Source organism: Pleuronectes platessa, chromosome 10 (assembly GCF_947347685.1).
Source record: "Pleuronectes platessa chromosome 10, fPlePla1.1, whole genome shotgun sequence".
In the NCBI taxonomy this organism is placed as follows: Eukaryota; Metazoa; Chordata; class Actinopteri; order Pleuronectiformes; family Pleuronectidae; genus Pleuronectes; species Pleuronectes platessa.
In genome coordinates, this window is record NC_070635.1 from 21,936,423 (window position 1) to 21,956,253 (window position 19,831).

At 40.6% G+C, this 19,831-nt stretch overlaps 2 protein-coding genes across 2 annotated transcripts; one reads left to right on the forward strand and one right to left on the reverse strand.

Moving 5' to 3' along the window:
- Window positions 1-2,035: 2,035 nt before the first annotated feature.
- On the reverse strand, window positions 2,036-6,827 carry tmem147 (transmembrane protein 147). The gene is made up of 8 exons (XM_053432278.1): window positions 6,722-6,827; window positions 5,504-5,604; window positions 5,022-5,091; window positions 4,824-4,889; window positions 4,591-4,727; window positions 4,405-4,489; window positions 3,989-4,110; window positions 2,036-2,887 (listed from the first exon to the last, which is right to left on the reverse strand). The coding sequence occupies exons 2-8, from the start codon at window positions 5,578-5,580 to the stop codon at window positions 2,767-2,769; spliced, it is 678 nt and encodes a 225-aa protein (XP_053288253.1). The 5' UTR covers window positions 5,581-5,604; window positions 6,722-6,827; the 3' UTR covers window positions 2,036-2,766.
- Window positions 6,828-15,491: 8,664 nt separating this feature from the next.
- On the forward strand, window positions 15,492-17,658 carry LOC128449843 (homeodomain-interacting protein kinase 1). Its single transcript, XM_053433170.1, has 3 exons — window positions 15,492-15,762; window positions 15,882-16,061; window positions 16,163-17,658. Exons 1-2 carry the CDS (start codon window positions 15,577-15,579, stop codon window positions 15,993-15,995), a joined length of 300 nt encoding a protein of 99 aa, XP_053289145.1. The 5' UTR covers window positions 15,492-15,576; the 3' UTR covers window positions 15,996-16,061; window positions 16,163-17,658.
- The last annotated feature ends 2,173 nt before the right edge of the window (window positions 17,659-19,831 follow it).

A 19,831-nucleotide genomic window follows, 5' to 3' on the forward strand; every position in this document is an offset into this window, starting at 1 on the left:
ATTCTCTGCCCAGATGCAGGACCAATAGACTTAAAAACTAATTTGCCTCTGCTGCAATTCGCCTTTCAAATTTTTCAATGCAAGTTTTTTTTATGTTGCCTAGTGCATGGGTCTTCAACAGGGTCCGCGACCCCTAGGGGGCCCGCGGAGGTACTGCAGGGGGGTCGCCAAATGTTTGGTTGATTAGACAATTTTGTAAATTTTGTAAATTTTTGATTTATTTTCCAACAATTTTTTCCCCACAAATTTAAATGTCTTTAAATACACATTAACAGGCATCCCACATATTGAGAGGCTGATTTGACCCTCTGCCTGACAACCTCCATACGTCCAGGGTTAGATAAGTTGTGTGCTACCCATCAGGGTCCAACATCTCACTAATGTGGGAGTATGTGTGCCATCCACAGATGGCTTGAGGATTCACTGTCTCTTCTACATTTATGTTTAAAATAAAAACATGAATCTGTGAATTACTTTAATAGCTGTGTTGTATGCAAGATGTATGTTTATAAATGGCAGTGGCATGGCCACCCTGTGCCATGCACATGTTTAAATTAAAAACATGAATATATGAACCTGTGTTATATTTGAATAGCTTAGTAGTGAATGCACAATAACAGGGTAGCTATGTTTATATATGGCACTATAGGCCCAGTTTAATATAAAGCAAAATGTTATTCAATATATAAAGTAGGGGGTCCCTTCTCCATCTCTCCACCAGTTTGGGGGTCCTTGGCCTGAAAAACGTTGAAGACCCCTGGTCTAGTGTCTTTTATTTATTGGTCTTTTTACTGCTGGCTCTAAACAAATGGCCCCTCGGGGATAATACAGGTATCCTTCCATCCTTACATCTTTCCCTACCTTTATAAACATGGTCCCATCACGAAACATATGGTTCAAAGCCTCCAGTCTTTAACGTCTAATTCAGCACACATGACATTGGCATTTCATCGATAATCCAATATGTTGAGGATTCGGTTTCACTTAATCTAATAATTGTAATCAGTCTTTCTTGAAGACGTTGTTTGCAATAAGAAGCAGAGTAAATATATCTCTGCTCTTTTTTTTTCCTCAGAAGGAAATGACTAGCTGGGACTTGTCCTTTGGCTGTATGGAGGGTAGAATTTAAGGTGAGGTTCGTTGAAGTTCAATTGAACAACCTCGTTCCACTTTTTGTTCTTCACCTTCCACCTCACCAAACACAGACTTACTGATTGTTCTTGAACACCAAAAAAGGCGTTTTGAAAACTTAAGACCTTTGTCTTTTGTGTGACCCGTTTCTTCCACAATTGTTGGACGTGTTTTGATTCACTCCCTCTCTCAGGAGAGAATAAAAGGATCTCTCTCAGCCCTCCTGTTCATGACTCTACAGTAATTGACTCCCGCTGTAAAGTGTAAAAGGACAAGTGTGGGAACAGTTTAAACTTTTGGGTCTTTGTCTGGAAATGGCAAAATCCAACTAAGCTGCTGCAGGGAGCCACGCTGTTTTTGGACCAGACATTCAAATTGCTTTAACTTTTAACACATCAGGGTTACAAATCTGAAAGGTTCATCATATAGGAGATATCACTGTTGATTTAAGGGACAGGAGAGGGATGGTTACACTTGATGCCTGCAATCAGTGCTAACGGTTTAAACATAAGCTGCGTCTCCAGACGATTTCCGTGATCAGGGTCACTAGTTCTTCCAGAAAACTTCCATAACAACATTGATTTGAATAAACAGTCTATTGTTTAGAGATTTCAGAATGTGGTGATGACAAATCTTGCTCATAAATGAATGAAAAATTACATAAAAGGCAGAAAGAAGAGTTTACCCACTCGACAGTCGTGAAATGCTCTCGAGTAAGTAAATTTACTCCAGCTTCAGTCGCCAATATAAACACTAGGGTCAGATCACGGTGTAATTTCTGAATACATGATAACAAAGTTCCCCATCGCTGACAATCATCACGCATGCACAAGACACTCTGTCCCTGGAGTAACGTTGTGATTGCAACAACAACAAAATAAATCCATACGATATTCACAGCCAGTTTAAACAAGAGAAAGACGTTTATGTCAAAATCACAGATGTTTACAACTCAACATTATATCACGATGCTGAGTAAAGCTCAGTTTATTAACATTACAGCTGTTTTCAAATTAAACCAATATTTTCAAAACAATCTGTCTACAGTTTTATTTTAACTACTTGTACATTTATTTGGATATAAATAAATTCATACAATTGTGGCCACACAATTAACTATCAAAGAGCTATTACTGTCATTCATCGGTTAGAAATCCACTCAGTGAATCTAATCTAAGGATTCAAACTGGCGCATCGGACAACAAATAGAAAAGAAAAGTGTTATTTATAAAGTTCACATTGTTTAATTTAATCTGTGGTCATGAAATACAAATTTCACCCTTTCACAAACCAACACAGCCAATCAGAAGCCTCCCGATGTCACCATTTGTCCTGAATGAAACAAAGCTGCACACTGAGTTCACGTCTCCCATCTTCAGACCATACAGGTTCATCAACACTAACTGGATAAACCGGTTAAGTGATCATTTGTTGGCTCGTAGGTCATCCCGGTTTTTGTAGATTGGATCACTGCAACTATGGAATTTCAGCGAGCCTTTTTCAGCAGTCTTTGGGGTTGTATGTTGAGACTAAGACTGATACGGTGTCAGGGGTCAGCTTCTGATTCATGACAACCCCCCTGGGCCACTCAGGACCCAACAGAGTGTTGAAGGCTTGTTCCGCGCTGCTGTTGATTTAGTTGCTGTGGACAAGAGTGACGAAAAGAAACAGCGAGCAGAGAGAGATGGCACCAGTCAGCACGGCCTTGACCAGCAGCACTGTCCAACTTCCCAAGATGAAGACATGGACAAACAACCTGGAGATACAGGCAGAAACATAATGTAAGCTACAATTTAACAGGACAAAACCAAACAAAACACAAAGCACTGTCACTGCTAAAACCATCCATCACTGCGACGGATGAGTAATTATGTCAGAAGATATTTACCCACCATATATCACATATGATCTCTCACTATTTATGCAAAACAACACAACTTAAAAAGGGATTTCAATGGATTAGTAAGTACATTTATGCTAATAATACAGTCGTATGAGTTAATGTCGTAGATAGAGTACAGTTTTTAAATTACCTTAATTGCCTGTCAGTTTATTGTAAATCTAACGTATATTGTACTATTGTTCGTCTTGTTGCTGTTAACTAGTGACATCTTGTGGCTCACAAAGTTAAGTGCAGTTACTCTGCAGGTAGTCAAACCTTGATGGAATCGAATAGACTAACATGGGAAATACACTTTCAACCGACTTATCTTTGTATATATATATATAGATATACTATATCGCTCTCCCTGCAGCCAAGAAGTGGTTCTCTTAGCTCAGCATGAAACAACTGGAGGTCATTTGAAGTGGCTCAACTGGATCAGTTTGACAGTAACAAAAGCTGTCCTGCAATACCTCTAAGTATATGAAAGCTGTTTTCAGACATGCACTGAAGTTGTCGTTTTTTTTCAGAGGGTCTGTGTGTACAAACGCAAATATCCGAGCCATTATCGGGAACTGTGAGTCCCCTGGTAAAATGTCAGGAACATTTCTGAGTGAGCTCCTGTGAGAATACAAAAAGGAAAAATTCACAGTGACCCAGTGGACCGGATGATGATCATCCACACATGACGAAGCAAAATTGGAAGAATACACACACCTCAGGATGAAAAGAGGCAGCACCAATAGAGAAGACACAATTTGGAATGGCAGCGAGATTAGAGAGCTTTTGGTTATAAGGGCTGATGTTGGTGTCGATATGCTGTTAACAAAAACCTGTGATTTCCACAGCAGTATTTACACGTCATGTCCTGCCTCCTGAATGCTCTACCCAGGCGTGACCCTTCGTATAAAGGCTCCAGACAGAATCTCCATTTTCTGTGTGTGTGTGTGTCGAGAATGAGAGTGTGAAACTTACTCCATTAAGAAGGACTTGTAGACACAAAGAGCCAGCAGCACAGTGACAGGAAGCCTGAAGGTCTTAGGAAGGTCGTATCGCGTAAACATCCACACCACTGCTGCCATGGCAATATAATGGACCTATATAGAGTCATAATAATCACTGGTTATGATTTTTTTTTTAGACACAATCTGGTGCTAAACAGACCTACGATGAGACAAGACAAAAGAGGAAGCGGTCTAAGCATGAAACATTAAAAAAATGTATCATTATCTGAACTTGCAGACTATTGCTGTCATCTATTCTGTGGACTGTTGCTGCCATTCATGAAAACTCTTCTGTAAATATATTGGAGGTACGCAAGAAAACTCATTAAATGATTGACAGAAGATTGGAAACACAGGGGGAGACAGAGAGGAAGAACAGCAACTTACCAAACTGATGTTGGAGTCAAAGCTCATCTGGATGTACTTCCAGTCAAACTCTATCCCTCTGGCTCCCACCCACAACGGAAGACACCTGAACAACCCCAACAAGACACAAATTCAAGGTTTAGATATGTACAATAACTTGATCAAATTAGCTGATGTTTCTTCTGCACAACCCGAGCAATTGTTTACCTGGACATGACGAGTTCTGCGGTTGCCCAGCCCATGGCAGCCACCATGATCTTGTACTCCCCTTTACCGGCATTGCGCGACATGACAAGATGGAGGCCCAACAGATCTGCCAGGTCCACTGTTGACTTCATAAATTCCTGGAGGATATATAGACCAATATTTCAACCTCCTTCACAAACTTGTATTTTATGTCTTTTTATAAATCGGACAGAAAAGTTCAGTTCAACACTCACCCCAACAAAGTCATAAACTCCAGCTCCTCCTTCCCATGTGGGGAAAAATGTAGCTAGGAACAGCATCTGAAGCACGAAAGGAAAAGATATGCTTAAACTCGAAACACAAATGAGCTAAGACTTTATATACTTTGGTTCTTTATCTGCAATCCCCAGGCATAAATGACAAATCATTCGATCATGAAACATCTCCCTCACCTTACAGAGCTGGACAAACAGATAGGTTGCACCCGCCTGGACACATCTCCAGAAGGCATTGTACTCTGAACTAAAGGTTGAACACACAAACAAACAGTTAAAATACTAAAACTGTAAAATGATGCTAAGAATGCAATATGTAACAGTTTATTATCAAATAATTTAGGACGAAATTAGCAGGATCAATGTTGCTGTTGAGAAAACGTGAACTCAAATAAAGGAACACACTACTAAGAGGATTATGTGGACCCCTCCCAAATGTCCGACATTGCTAAGAAGATTAGCAGTTGGTAACATTAGTCTCCGAGCATATGTTACTGCAACATTAGAACAGACACCATTTTAACAATGACATAACATTAGCAAACAATCTAATTCTAGTTTAGTAAATTTCCTTTTAATTCCAGTGCCTCCCTCCCTCCAGTCACAGTTATTTGTCCTTCACCACCAAAGCAATTCCCCAGATTCATACAGATACTTACAGGCCGCTGCACTTGTATGTTATAAAGTAAGGAAAATACGCGAGAGCAAAACAGTTTCCAAAGTGAAACAGGGTCATGATGTCGGGTCACAGTTCTGCTCCCTGCAGAGAGAGAGAAGGAGAGAGAGCAACAAAGACAGAGAGAAAAAGACAATAGATTATTTATCAGATTTTTTCAATGCCATGCTACATTGGCACACACACGCACACGCACACACACACACACACACACACACACACACACACACAACCAATGATGTAAACTTTAAGAGACTGTAACACATTAAAATGTCTCAATAAAACGGTTTAGTGCAAGTAGAGTAAAAAAACAGATAAAGATATGCACTGACAAACATGTAATAATACAATTAAAAAAAAGACAATTACTTCACATAGTCCACCCAAAGGACATTTAATTTATAATGAGATCAAATTAAGAAAGACATTAAATCCTCACATTTATGAAACGAAAACCAGACAATGTTACAAATACACATTCTATTTAATCGATTATCATACTTAATTTAGATTTTAGTGACTCATCTTAGATCCTCTGACCAGGGCTTACTGGACTCGTCTCATATGCTCCATTAAACTAACGGTGATCTGACTTTCAAAGTTGTGGATCCCTACAGTTTCCTGATCTGCATCACCTATTGAAACCTTTGTAAAAACAACTGAAAACCCATAAACTCACATTGGCTTTGGTCTCACCGTGACCATGTAATGATTGACAATGTCTTTACTTTCTTTCTGTTGTTTCTCTATTTGTACGCCATATGTTTACTGTGTGTTGTTACTTTCTGGTGTTATGCTATTCTACTAAAGCACTTTGGTCAGAGAAAGCCGCTATATTAAATTAACTAAAAACTGTTGTTAATGGTTGATGTCACATTACTTCCTCTACATGCTGATGTGGCTGCTACACGGCTACTTACAGGGTGATTTACACAATGAGTGGGTCACCGCCGAGTAGAATGTTCAATCAGGGTATTTTACAGAGGATTGACAGAGCTAATGCATCGTGTAATGTCACTAAGAAAATGAACAGCTTGTACACCAGCTAGCTAAACCGTGAGCCCCCCGCACACGCCACTGCGGATCCCGTCCCACCCCGGGTCTCTCTGTTTTACCGGTTCAACACGAACTATGTGTCACTAGCTCGCTTGTGATCCAAATGACAGCAGCTGTAACATGGGGTTTAAATGTCGACACTTACTGAGTCAGAGGAGCCGAGAAGAAGAAGAAGAAGCCTGTTTTACTACGGGCTCGTTGAATGACAAGCGGAAGTGCAGATGGTTCCACCTGGAAATGCCTCCGACAGCGTCACCCATAGGAACGTAATAAGTTGTTCCGCACGATGCCCTACTTCGACAGAGTTTCCAAGATGAACTGTAAGTGAAAAATTTATTGAGGAGAACATATTTATTTCCACATGTGCTGCATTCAAGAAGCGACCCCCCCCCCCCCCACACACACACTCGAAGCAGGTAGTGATGATAGTTTATAAGTAATACAGGACCACTTATAGACCCAGGTAGGGTAGTGACAGTAAATAAACTGTTCATTGAGGTGGATTACCTTCAGATTTGCGTCCCAGCATTTTGTTTTCCTACAATATAGGTCTAACTTGATGAAGGAAAATCAGTGGCTGCCTGTGGTACAATCCAACTACATGTGAGAACTATTTTAAAAAGGTCTGAAACGGCCGAGACAGGTATTTAAACTGTAGAAGAACTTGTTCATTTTATTTACAGTCAGAGTAGTATGATATCCAGATAATTACATTTTTGTGCATGTGTGTGTTTTGGGATATGTGTGTTGATTCAGAAAACAGGAGATTCATTAGTATTTATAAGGATTTAAATGTCTGGTCTTCTTTACTTTATTTGACCAAGTCGTCCCTTTCAGGTGGTCTTTGAACTGAAATTAAATCAAAGTCTGACAGTTATAAAGGTAAAAACACAGTTGAACGACAGACAGGCCCTAATAGTACACATACACCACTGTTCGGTTATAGGCCATTTATAGTAGCTAAAGTTGGTTGTTACAATTTGTGAAATACACACAGCTTTGCTCTGACATCTGAATTTAAATCAGATTTTGAAGAAAAACAACAAAACAAAGCAAAATGTCATGTTCAAAATGAAAAGGGGCAATACAGACTTGCAGTGGCTAATAGGCTTTCAGTTAGCAGAGAGCAAAAGGAAAAAGATTTGGCCACAGAATTTCTCTTGTTGATATTTGGAGATGTATGATATGAGTTTTAAACTTGGCCCAATTCTTGAAAAAGCTCAATCAGTTAATTTACAGATAAAACAGATATTAATATTAGAGCAAATTTTTTTAATTAAAACTTTCCTTTCTGCAAATTTTTTATTTTCTCTTCTCCTGTCACCATGCGCCCGCAGCAGATGAAATTTCTTCTCTCTGAGCAGTCCCTGGTGGGCCAGTTGTTTGTGCCATGTTTTGACAGAGTCCCACAGTTGTTCAACTGGGACGGACACTCCGGCAGCATCCCCTGGTGGTCCGGCTCCTCTCCGTTCAACCACACCCATTGCCCTCCCAGGTAACGTAGGCCAATCCACACCTGAGGTACAAAGGTAAGTGTTAGATGTCAGTCGCTCTCACATTCATTTCAGTTGTATGGACAGCAAATCATCATTTGAAAGTCAGAGGGTAATCTTTCCTCTTGTTTAACTGTGGAACAACGAAGAGACCAACGATTGAAAATGAAAGTGTCAACATTGTTTTCATCAAATAATATTTGAATAATTAATTAGGTTCAACGCAATGAATAGAAACAGACAATATGTAATAAATAAGTGAGGCATTCCGGTAGAGACATGTCCACATCCTGGTGTTTAGCTGGTTGATTTTATCTTGTTTTTCTGTTCCGAAAAGGAACTAATAAGAAGAAGTATAAAGCAATTGAATCAATTCAAAATTTACCCTTGCACTTATTATTTACTCAAATTAATAAGATAAGATAAAATACATAATAATGTCAAAACTCAAAGCAGAAAACAATTAATTATATTTACTTATATCGATTTTGAATCAATGGTTCAATTTAAATTTTGGGGGCGGCACGGTGGTGTAGTGGTTATCACTATCACCTCACAGCAGGAGGGTCTTTCTGTGTAGTTGTGCATGTTCTCCTTGTGTCTGTGTGGGTTTTTCTCCAGCTTCCTCCCACAGACCAATAACCTGCAGACTGGGATTAGGTCAGGAGTCTCTCTAAACTGTCCATAATTGTGAATATGTGTGTGAATGGTTGTTTGTCCCTATGTGTTGCCCCTGGTGACTTGTCCTGAGTGTCCTGCACCTCACTGCTCAATGTCAACTGGGGTTGGCTCCATCTCACCCTGCGACCCTCAGAGGATACAATCTATGTACAAATTTAATTTCAAAATTAATTTGCAGTGTTTTGTATGTTTTCTACTTGTTGGTTTGTTTGTATGTTTGTTTATTTTGGAGAAAAAAAGAAAAAAAAAACCATGCATCCATTTGTAAAGGTCATGTTACATGATGTGATGTGGTTCAATAAACAGATTTATAAAAAATAAAATAATTTGCAGTTATAGTTTGGCTAATGTTTTACAAAAGGCTTTCACCATGACATGATAAAAAGGTGTGGTTTATTTTTCTTCCATTGTTCTTTATAATTAAGACATTCTAGGTCGTTTTATTTCTGCAACACTTAAAACTGTTCAAATAAACTGTGACTGAAGAGAACATCAGTTTTTGCTGGAACTGCTCACAATCCATAGATACTGTATAAGAAACATATGCAAAAGATGCAGAGTAAACTCTACACTAAACTTTAAAGGGTTAGAACTTAGCACTCTGTGGAAAAACCCATCTTCCAACCTCATCAGTCGTAGCTCTGTAGATCCGCTCTCTGACATAGTCATAGTCCCGCCGGTTGTGCAGGCTCAGCATCTTGTAGGTGTACACGCAGGACTCGGGAGAGTCAGCACATGGTGTTGTCATGGCCTTGCAGTGCTGCAGGGCCTGCTCCCACGTCTTGTTCTTTTTCACCAGCACCAGGTTGTCATCATAGCAGACAGGCTGCAGCTCCTCGGAGCAAACTTTGCGGTACCACTTCTCAGTCTGAGGGTCAAAAGAGCCACAGTCTGTGTTGAGTGGCTCTCCTAGTGCCTAGTCACTGCTCTGTGAGAGGTCACGTCCTGCAACACCTTCTCCGATCCAGGCTTCCTTGACATCAATTTGGACCAACCACTTACTCAGCCAGACTCTGTCCACTGTGTTCCAGGTAACTAGGTCAATGTGGTTCCTCTGGCAGTACCTCCTCGCCTCTGTCCAGGTCATCTTCTCAGGCGGACAGTAAACGGTGATTTTTATGTGAGCAGCCTCCAAGCAAAGAGCAGTAGTGAGCAGGAAGCAGAGAGTGAGCTCGAGGCTGCTCTTGTTCCCCATGACTGGTCCTGTCCTCAGATCAAGTCAATGCTGCATGTGTTTGCAGGACCCCAGGCGCAGGTGGGTTTGTTGTGCGCTCAGTAGCTGGTGAGGAGCTGTTACTCTGCTCCTTAAACAGCTGTGGACACCTGGTCACTCCCACGTGGACACTCCTCCCCAGAATCAGCTGACCAGTCGCACCTCTCCACACCTGCTGTCACAGTTCAGATGGAGATGTACCACTTTTTTAAAATTCTGATTATAATTAGTTATTATTGTAGTTGTTTTTAATTTTTCAAACTCTTTCTGCATATCAGGTTTTTCTGAACTCTTCATTTATGTGTTTCAGCCCTATTTTTATGTTTGGGCCAATCCAAACACCACCTGGTAAACAAGATTTCCTGGGTTCCAAGGATCCTCGGCTGGGAATCACTGCTCTGATAAGATCGTGCAGTTGCTCAACAAATATTTGTTGGACAAATATTATTTTTGCAGCAATGAGAATGGCCGATAGAAATCCCTCCCTGATTTTAATCATTTGGTTATGGATGATGAGAGAACACAAACAATATTTCCACAGAGTTCATGCCTCTGTATTTTTCTTCCCTGCTTTTCCTCTTCGGACACTTCCTCATCTCTTTTTATTATTTGTATTCAACCACTTTCCACCAGTTTTTCTCCTTCACAGTAAACTAAAATCTCCATTTTCCCTCATTCAGACTAGTAATAATTGGATCAAATCTGCATTTGTGTACCATGCTTAAAAACTCACATTTCACAATGGTCAGGAATATTCAAAAGGTAAAAAAATAAACAGTTGTGTTGACTTCAGTTTGCTTGTCATGTTAGTACATGTACTGAGGATGAGGGGCAAAAAAAGATTCCTCTGCATCTCTTCGACTGATTCAAATCTTCTGGATACAAAACTTTCTAGCATCCGTGCTTGAATGGGGAAATCAGGTTTCAGGGAAATGACTGGATTTGAATTTTCTTAGTCAAGTGATGCTGATGACCAATCCCTTGTGGTGACCTCTGTCTACCCGACTCCACTTATATTAGTTCTGTTGGAATGTTATGCTTTTAAACAATATGCATTTTGGTGTTTGAATTAAAAGGAAGAGCAGGTCAGAGGAGTCGAAAATGAAGATGTCAGCTGAGGGATTAAGACTAAAGATAAAGACACATCTAGTCGCACTAGTGTTTTTATTTATTTACCTCCACAAAGGAGAACACTGTGAGATAGAAGGTTTTTCTACATATTCTTTTGATTTCTCCGAATAATTCATGTATCGGAAAATCCGGTACATTCAGGGGACGGATAATTATGAGTGGGTGCAGTTTGTTGCAGATCAAAATACAAATCACAATCTAGTTATTTAGATGTTTTTAATAGGAGAACTCTTAGGTCTTGGCCGAGGTGTTCGCTCCAGTTTACTTTTCTAGTTTTGAAAATGCATTTTTCTTTATTTTTTCAAGCTCAATGCAAGATCTGCATCTTGTTAAATCAAATGCGTAATATGGCAAATAGACAGAATGACCCTAAGGTTTGCAGCTCTGATGTGTTTTTTTATTACATTTACAGACAGAGTTACCCTGAGTGGCTGGTGTATGTATATTTAAGGGAGCCTTTAAAAACTAATTTATGTTTACCAGTGTTGATTTTCAACTAATTTATATAATGCATATAAAATAAATATGTATCTTGTATAAAATGTATTCTGAATTATATCTCTTTCATTCACTGATGTTGTGTCATGTATTTTGATCTACTCCATCATGATTTTCTATAGTAACACACAGTAAAGACTTTAGATGGTAAACTTAATGTATCTGTAGAGTAACATCTTGGTGTCACAGCTCAGTGAATCTGGGAGTCTCTTAAGCTAGGACGTTATTTTAAAAAGTAAAATATCATCCATACTTGCATTCAACAGTTTTTCCTGTTGCAGAATGATAAATGTACCAGTAGGTGGCACTGCAGCACAAATCATAGTAAAAATATGATGACTTTTTAGGGGAAATATTTCTTCTATATTAGGACACAGTCTGTATTCTGACCAAGACTCGCTGTAATCATCATTGTACCTTCTAATAATGTGTGTATATAATTTGTTACTGATGCTTTTATTAGGGCCCAAGCACTGACAGGCACTGACTGACGTGAGGCCCTATTGAAATTGTAAGGATTATTATTATGGCCTGAGCCCTGACAGGGTGAGGCCCTATTGAAATTGTAAGGATTATTATTATGGCCTGAGCCCTGACAGGGTGAGGCCCTATTGAAATTGTAAGGATTATTATTATTATTCAGACAAATTAATTGGCTTTTTGAGGACTTTAACATGCTCAAATTCTTACCAAAATTTGCAGAAAGTTAGAAAGTGTTTACATATTCTGGAGGAATTTTCAATGGGTGACGCAAAATGGCTCAACGGTGCCCCCGGGACCCCCGGAACATGTTCACATTGACCGATCTTCACAAAAATCGATACACAGGTGTATCATGACCAGACAAACAAAAAAGTCTTAGGTGTAATTGGAAAAACGCAACAGGAAGCCTGCTATTTTGCATTTAGTGGCCATATTCCACATTTTTACTTTGAGGTACTTGTACCAGGGCTTTCATCAGATCAACTTCAAATTGAGATGAGTGTCATCATAACAAGATGGAGATACAAAGTTATTAAAAGATCAATTTTTCGTCACACGGTATGACCGTGGCGTGGCCTCAAAGTTTGATACACGCCATTAAAACACAACGTTCTGTATCACGGACATATATGGATCAACGCTACAGAAAGCCTGCTATTTTGCATTTAGTGGCCATTTTGGCCATATGCCACATTTTTACTTTGAGGTACTTGTACCAGGGCTTACATCAGATCAACTTCAAATTGGCATGAGTGTCATCACAACAAGACGGAGATACAGACTTATTAAAAGATCGATTTTTCGCCACACGTGTGACCGTGGCGTCAAAGTTTGATTACACGCCATTAAAACACGATGTTCTGTATCGCGGACATACATGGACCATGAATCCTTCGATGCTGAGCCGTAAACAAACAACTCCACTCCTGCAGTGTCAGTGGTCAAAGATCAAAGGAATCTTTATGTCTCTCTCCCTCTCAGAATTGGAACATTTCCTCAAACCGTGTAAACATTGAGGTACGGCGAGGGTTCATCCTTCGCCAAAGGAGACGATGTTGTCATAACTCCACTCTGCATTGTCCTATCACCACCAAACTTCTGCGTCCATAAACAGCATGCTGAAAACCAACTGTTTTCAGTATGAAAACGTTTTCCTCTTTCCCAGTGTCAACACAAATCTAAAATTGGAGTCATTCCTTCGTCCTTAATTTTATGATTTATTTTTTCAGAGTCTAATTAATTTCCATTCTTTGCTCCATGATGCCCATCCTCTCTCCCTCCCTCCAACAGCCAGGCCTCACCCTCTGTGTGGGGAATATGGAGAAGAATAAGAGGAGGAGGACAAGAGGTGGGGTGGGGGGGATTATAAATCAAGGTAAACGGTGGCTGTTTAACCCCTGCTATGATATAATTTCCAACAGAGCAATGACATGCTGGCTTCCTCTCCCCTCCCCTTCTCTCCTCTCCTCTTTGGTACATTGTACTTGCTACTATTTGTCACTTTTATGTGGTTTTAAACATGTTCTTTTATGTTTAAGAATTCAATTGGGGCATTTTTAAATCATACTGTCATCTGTAATACTTTTTGTTCCTTCAGACTGCAGAAGAATTCACTGCTGTTAATAACATGGAAACAGAGGAAGAGGAGTTTCATCCAGCAGCCGAACTCCCTCAGCGGCCTGATTCATGCGAGTACTCCCTCATGTGTTGAACAAGTAAAGACTGGATTTGTACCAGTTAGTTATCTGTCAATCGGGAGCTGGATCATCTGACCTGAAGCCTGTTTTCAACTCCAGATCAATCCAAAGCTGGGGGTGGCTGAGATGGAAGACCGCCTGGCCTTTGTGTCTCTGTTGGAGGGGCTGCTGCATCTCGACGGGGATGAGAGGATCTCTCCTCGTCAAGCTCTGAAGCTTCCCTTCATCTCCATGAGTCACCTGAGGGAGGACGTCCACAGCAGAGACTAGTAAGTGTCCACATGTCCTTTCACACTGGAACTTAACACATCAGGTTGGATGGACCGATGGTTTTAATTAATTGACAGTGACTGATTTACTAATTGATTGTCTTCCCTCTTCCAGTCGGACCACCTCCCAAGAAGCAATGAGGTTCTTCCCCACTGAGGACAATGTCCACTGTTCAACCTCACACAGCGGCTCCTCTGGCTCCATGGACCAAGACTCCTGGGATTCTGTGGAGGCTCTAGACTCCACAAGTGCCACCAGTGAACTGTCCTGGTGTTCTGACCTGACAACAGTGTCCACATACACCACCTGCTCGCCACCTTTCAATGACACCAGTGAGGAACTCTCCAAAGGGTCTGACCTGAAGATCAACTCCAGGGCTACCTGGGTCTGGTCTCCCATCGGAGATGATGACACCAGTGAGGAAGTCTCCAAACGGTCTGACCTGAAGATCAACTCCAGGGCTAACTGGGTCTGTTCTCCCATCGGAGATGATGAATCCAGTGAGAAAGTCTCCAAAGGGTCTGACCTGAAGATCAACCCCAGAGATCCCTGGGTCTGGTAGTCCATCGGAGATGATGACACCAGTGAGGAAGTCTCCAAAGGGTCTGACCTGATGATCAACTCCAGAGATACCTCGGTCTTGTCGTCCATCGGAGATGATGACACCAGTGAGGAAGTCTCCAAAGGGTCTGACCTGATGATCAACTCCAGAGATACCTCGGTCTTGTCGTCCATCGGAGATGATGACACCAGTGAGGAAGTCTCCTCGAGTTCTGACGAGTCTGCAGACATCACCGCTGCAGCCAAAGCCTGTGACCTGACAATAGTGTCCACAGGCACCACCTGCTTGCCACCTTTCAATGACACCAGTGAGGAAGTCTCCTGGAGTTCTGACGAGGCCTCAGACGTCACCGCTGCATCCAAAGCTTCCTCGGGCGGAAAGAGAAAGCTGCTGAAAAGAATTTGAAAGTTCTTCTCATGCCGCTGTCCGAAATTGGAGGACTGAATTATTTCATTTATTGGTAGTTTTCTATACACATTGTAAAAATATTTTTTAAGTACTCTTTACTACTTTTTTATACATTGAATGGTTTAATACTTTTTTATACTGGGTAATATTTTTAATACATTTTAATACTTTTAATATTTATAATATTTGGATCTGCTGCTGCCTCATGGCTGCAGTGTGAGGACCTGCTGAGATTCAATAAATTGTTGGAGATTAAGAGTGAGAGAACACCAGAGAATAACTGTGGGTAGAATGAAGGGTTTGAGCATCCGTAAGTCACAGCTCACACCAGGTGATCAACATCCATCCTGAGTTATCCAATCACAAGTTGTCGATGCTACGATACAGGTCTGAATGTGTCTGAACGCATCCTGAGATCTGAGACTGTGAGCAGGAGGTAGGAGACTGAAGTCTTTGTTTATATTCCTGTGCTCAGGTGTTGTCTGCTCGATCAGAACATGTCGCTGCTCACAAACTGTTGATAGTGTTGTCTCATCACGTCTCCTCTTCTCTCTTCAGGTAACCATGCTGAAAGTCATCAGTGGCCTGGATGCGGATCTCACCAACATGGTCAAGTTCCATGAAGAATTCCAGCACCTGGACCAGACCTGTTTGGTGTTTGAGCGGCTGGACATGAGTCTCTATGACCTGCTAGAGCAGCGAGAGTGGGAGCACCGTCCTCTTCATGAGATCCGCCCAGTTTCCAAGCAGGTATGTAGCAGCGATCAATGCATCATGATGGAGAGATCCCCGAAACCGAAACCTAACACCTAACAATAGCACATGGAAGAAATAATTCTAAATGTTGTATATTATTTGTGTCCCTGCAGCTCTTGGTGGCCTTGGATGCTCTGAAGGGTCTCGGGGTCCTGCACACACATAAAATCAGACAACGTTATGTTCGTGAACAGGAAGGCTCAGCCCTTCAGGGTGAAGTTAATTGACTTTGGCTCCGTCATGATGGCGTCCCAAGTCCAGCTGGGGATGGAGATCCAGCCGTTTGGGTACATGTGAGTTCATCGTGCACAGCATCTGTTTAGCAACATTATTTTCTCTGCCCTGAAATGTTCCAACAGGTTTTTCATCTGCGGCTCATGTCTTTTCTTCTCAGGGCTCCAGAGATCTCTCTGGGTCTTCCATTCTCAGAGGCCGTCGATTTGTGGGGGGTCGGGTGCGTGCTGGAGTTCCTGTACCTGGCACAAAAACTGTTTTCTGTTAAATGCGAATATCAAAAAATAATTAGCCCTTAATAGGATTTTTTTGTATTTTATCCTGATTGTTGGTGCTGAAATTATTGTAAATAAATAGCTAACACGGTAGCAACATACATGTACCATGCCAAAGTGAAAGTATCTTAATTCATAATTAATGAGTAACGGCCAGTAAAAATTGGAGTGAATGTGTAGGCTATGATTTAAGTATCCTAAATGTTTTACTTTTTTTTTGTGTCATTGCATCTCAATCATATAACAAATTATAAGCACATGTGTTCAATTTACTCACGAGGCAATGTATTGTCAACAAGCCTTTGGTACCACGGTGTAACATTTCACTGTTAAAATTTGTTGGGACGAACAAATTTGCACTCTTGCTCTGAGAAATACAGTGCATGGTTCATTATGCAACAACTCTCAGCCTGGGCTGCCACACACTCCCTTTTTATGCACACACGTGCACGCCCATATCCTCCCATTGAGTTAACATCTGCCCTGTTAAAACCTGATATTAAAATCCGTCCTGAGAGATCTAATCAGAGGTTGACTACTCAAATTATATCTATTCACAGACATATCTATAGTTGTTGAATATCACCTAGTCTATATGCAAATAATCATGTCATTTGTGTTCACAAATGGTCACAAAGAAATCAGTATATCTGCACTGAGAAGTGTAAATAAACTTGATTTACACCGCTGAGTAGGCGGTCCTTCATATGTGGCCCAGGACGCATTTGCTTCCACACAGCTCAGAGAATGTGGCTACGTGTTTACGTATGCATGTTCAGACCCCACACTGTGTATATTCGTCAATTCTCGCTCAGAGGTTAGGATATATAAAAAAAACTTAAACTTGAAGCAAGAATGTGTGCACGTGCAGGCAAATTTGTATGTAGGCAGTGAGTGCAGTTAGATTGGTGACCAATTTTATATTAAAAATGTTAAGGAGGAGTGGCATATGCTCTTTGAATTACTTTAAAGTGTATGATTTGATTTTTTGAGGTATCTTACGATCTGGTACCAGGCTATCTTCTGCAAGTTCCCTGCCCCACACCCTTTACACTGCCATTGTCTTCAGTGAATTGTTAAGTCGAGAACTATGTGTAATCATCCCCCAAGAGACATTCTCAGGGTCAATCCACTCTTCCATAAGGTGCTTGGAGAAGGTCCTGTTAAAAAAAGTGTTTTTATTATAATTATTTTGTTATGATTTAACTTTAGTAGCACTTAAATGGCACTTACTTATAGTACTTTGTAGTTTTGGCTGAAGGCTGAATGAACTTATTGTAAGTCGATGGATAAAAGCGTCAGCTAAATGAAATTTAATGTAATGTAAAAGATGTAATGGGTTCGTATTTTGGATGGTTAATTGGATTATTTGTTATTCATTGTTTACTAGTGATCGTATTAATTTGAAAGGAAATACATCATTAGGATAGTGAATGGGGTAAAAAAAATGTTGGCCCTCATAAAACATTACGCAATATTTTTAAATAAAAAGTGACTGAAATATAAGAAATCAAGTGTATTTATTCAATTAACTAAACATAAGTTAAATATGCTTTGTATTAATTGTAATGTTAACAAATCGAGGAAACATTATTTGACTAGATCACTAAAGGAGACTATGCGCGTGTGCGGAAACTTCATGTCGTCGCCCACGTGAACCCCAGCCTTGGATGGAGACTACGTATTTTGACTGAGCGGGACAAATGTGACGTCAACCTTATAAGGAAAGTCCTCCCTTTTGCCATCAGTTGTGGTGTAGCAATATGATGTTTTATAATTTGCAAAGATAAATATGTTTGTTTTTGGCATATATATTAGAATCACTCTAGGTTGACGTACTACACACTGATGTACTACGAATTGTAAGCGAATTGAATCACTTCATGTTTTCCTGCAGCTGTTGGTGGCCACTCTCTCTGAACTAGCTCCTCTGCTATTATAATATTTCTCTATATTACTACGGCTAAATCGGCAGTCTATAGTTAAACATCCACACTACCAACCCCCATTCTCTGGTGCTTTAGCGACTCTGTGTCCTTCCACCTGCGTGTCACTGGATTTTTCGGTTTGAGCTCACCCTCGTAGGCTAACATTAACAATTGCTTCTCTCCCTCCCTCTTGCTCCATTGCTCTCTCCTGCTCCAAGTGTATTTACTGCTCACCTACTCCTCTGCCTCCTTTAACCCTTGTATGTTGTTCGGGTCTGTGGGACCCGTTTTCAATGTTTGCTAAAAGAAAAATGATGCGATAAATATTGGCCTTGGCTCATTTTCTGTGATGCACATATAAAAGAACATATTTTCAGTGACTGTACACTGTACACCCCCCTGCACATTTATATTACATGTGGTGTTCGGGTCCACTGGACCCAGGACTACGTAAAGTGTTAAATTGTATATTTCAAGCACCTCTGCTCCCACATTCTTGCACATTTTACGTAAAACATCTCTGCCAGTTTCTGCATCTCACAAGGATTCTGTGGATTCCCCTTTGGATTTGAAAACTCTAGCAAGGATAATAACCCCAAAGTATGCAAATAAATGGGTTTGGTCCATCTCATTCCAGCTTTCTACGAAAACACGCTGTCCCTCCAAATTAGCGCAGAATGATTTACGTAATGAAAAGTTCGTAAGAAGGCTTGATGTCCTGCACATGAGTCACTGCTATCCGTGTTGGCCCTGGTTGCATCCTTATTACATTGGTAATGATTTCATCATTTTTTGACATCCATATGTTGGCTGCTGATGGCCTGGCCTGGATTTGGGACTGGCTGCAGATGAACTCTCATCCTTTTTTTCAAACTCACTGTCAGACTCTGAATTGATAGAAACATGATCTTCATATTCTCTAAACTCTTCCCTTTCATTGTCTTCCAAAGATTTTCTCTCTTCAAAAATCAGTTCTCATGTAGACTGACATGAGTGTGTTCAATTTCTAATTAAGTTCAGGAAATAAACCTCAATACTAATGAAAAACCTAGTTTCATATTCATTTTTTCCAAACATATCTTGATTGTAATTGATGTTTCTTTGTTTAATTGGATTTTATCACATAAAATAAATGTTATTTAATAGGGGTAAATGACAAATATTAATCATATATGAACATTGGCTGACTGACCAAAACACGAACACAAGGGTTAACGGTAGTGGTACACTTAACAAATGTAGTGTATTGGTAGCGATGGAGGCGAGGCTTAGTGACTTAGAAGCTCGGCTCCGCAGCTTAGAACCTCCGTTAGCTATAGTTAGCCATCCCCGCTTGCTTAGTCCCTTGACATGTCCCGAGTAGCCGGGAGCCAAGGACGACTGGGTGACTGGCCGGAGGGGGCATACTGCTAGTTTATCCCCACGATTAAAGACCCACTAGTTCACTTTTCAAACAGATTCTCTCCACTCAACGACAGACCCGTTGAGAAGCAAACTCTGGTCATTGGCGACACCAGCGACCATAGTCATTTGAATGGCAGGGGCCAGAGCAGGCAACATCGAATCCAATCTGAAGCTGCTGGCTAAAAGAAAACGTAAATACAGTAAGATCGTAATTCCCGTAAG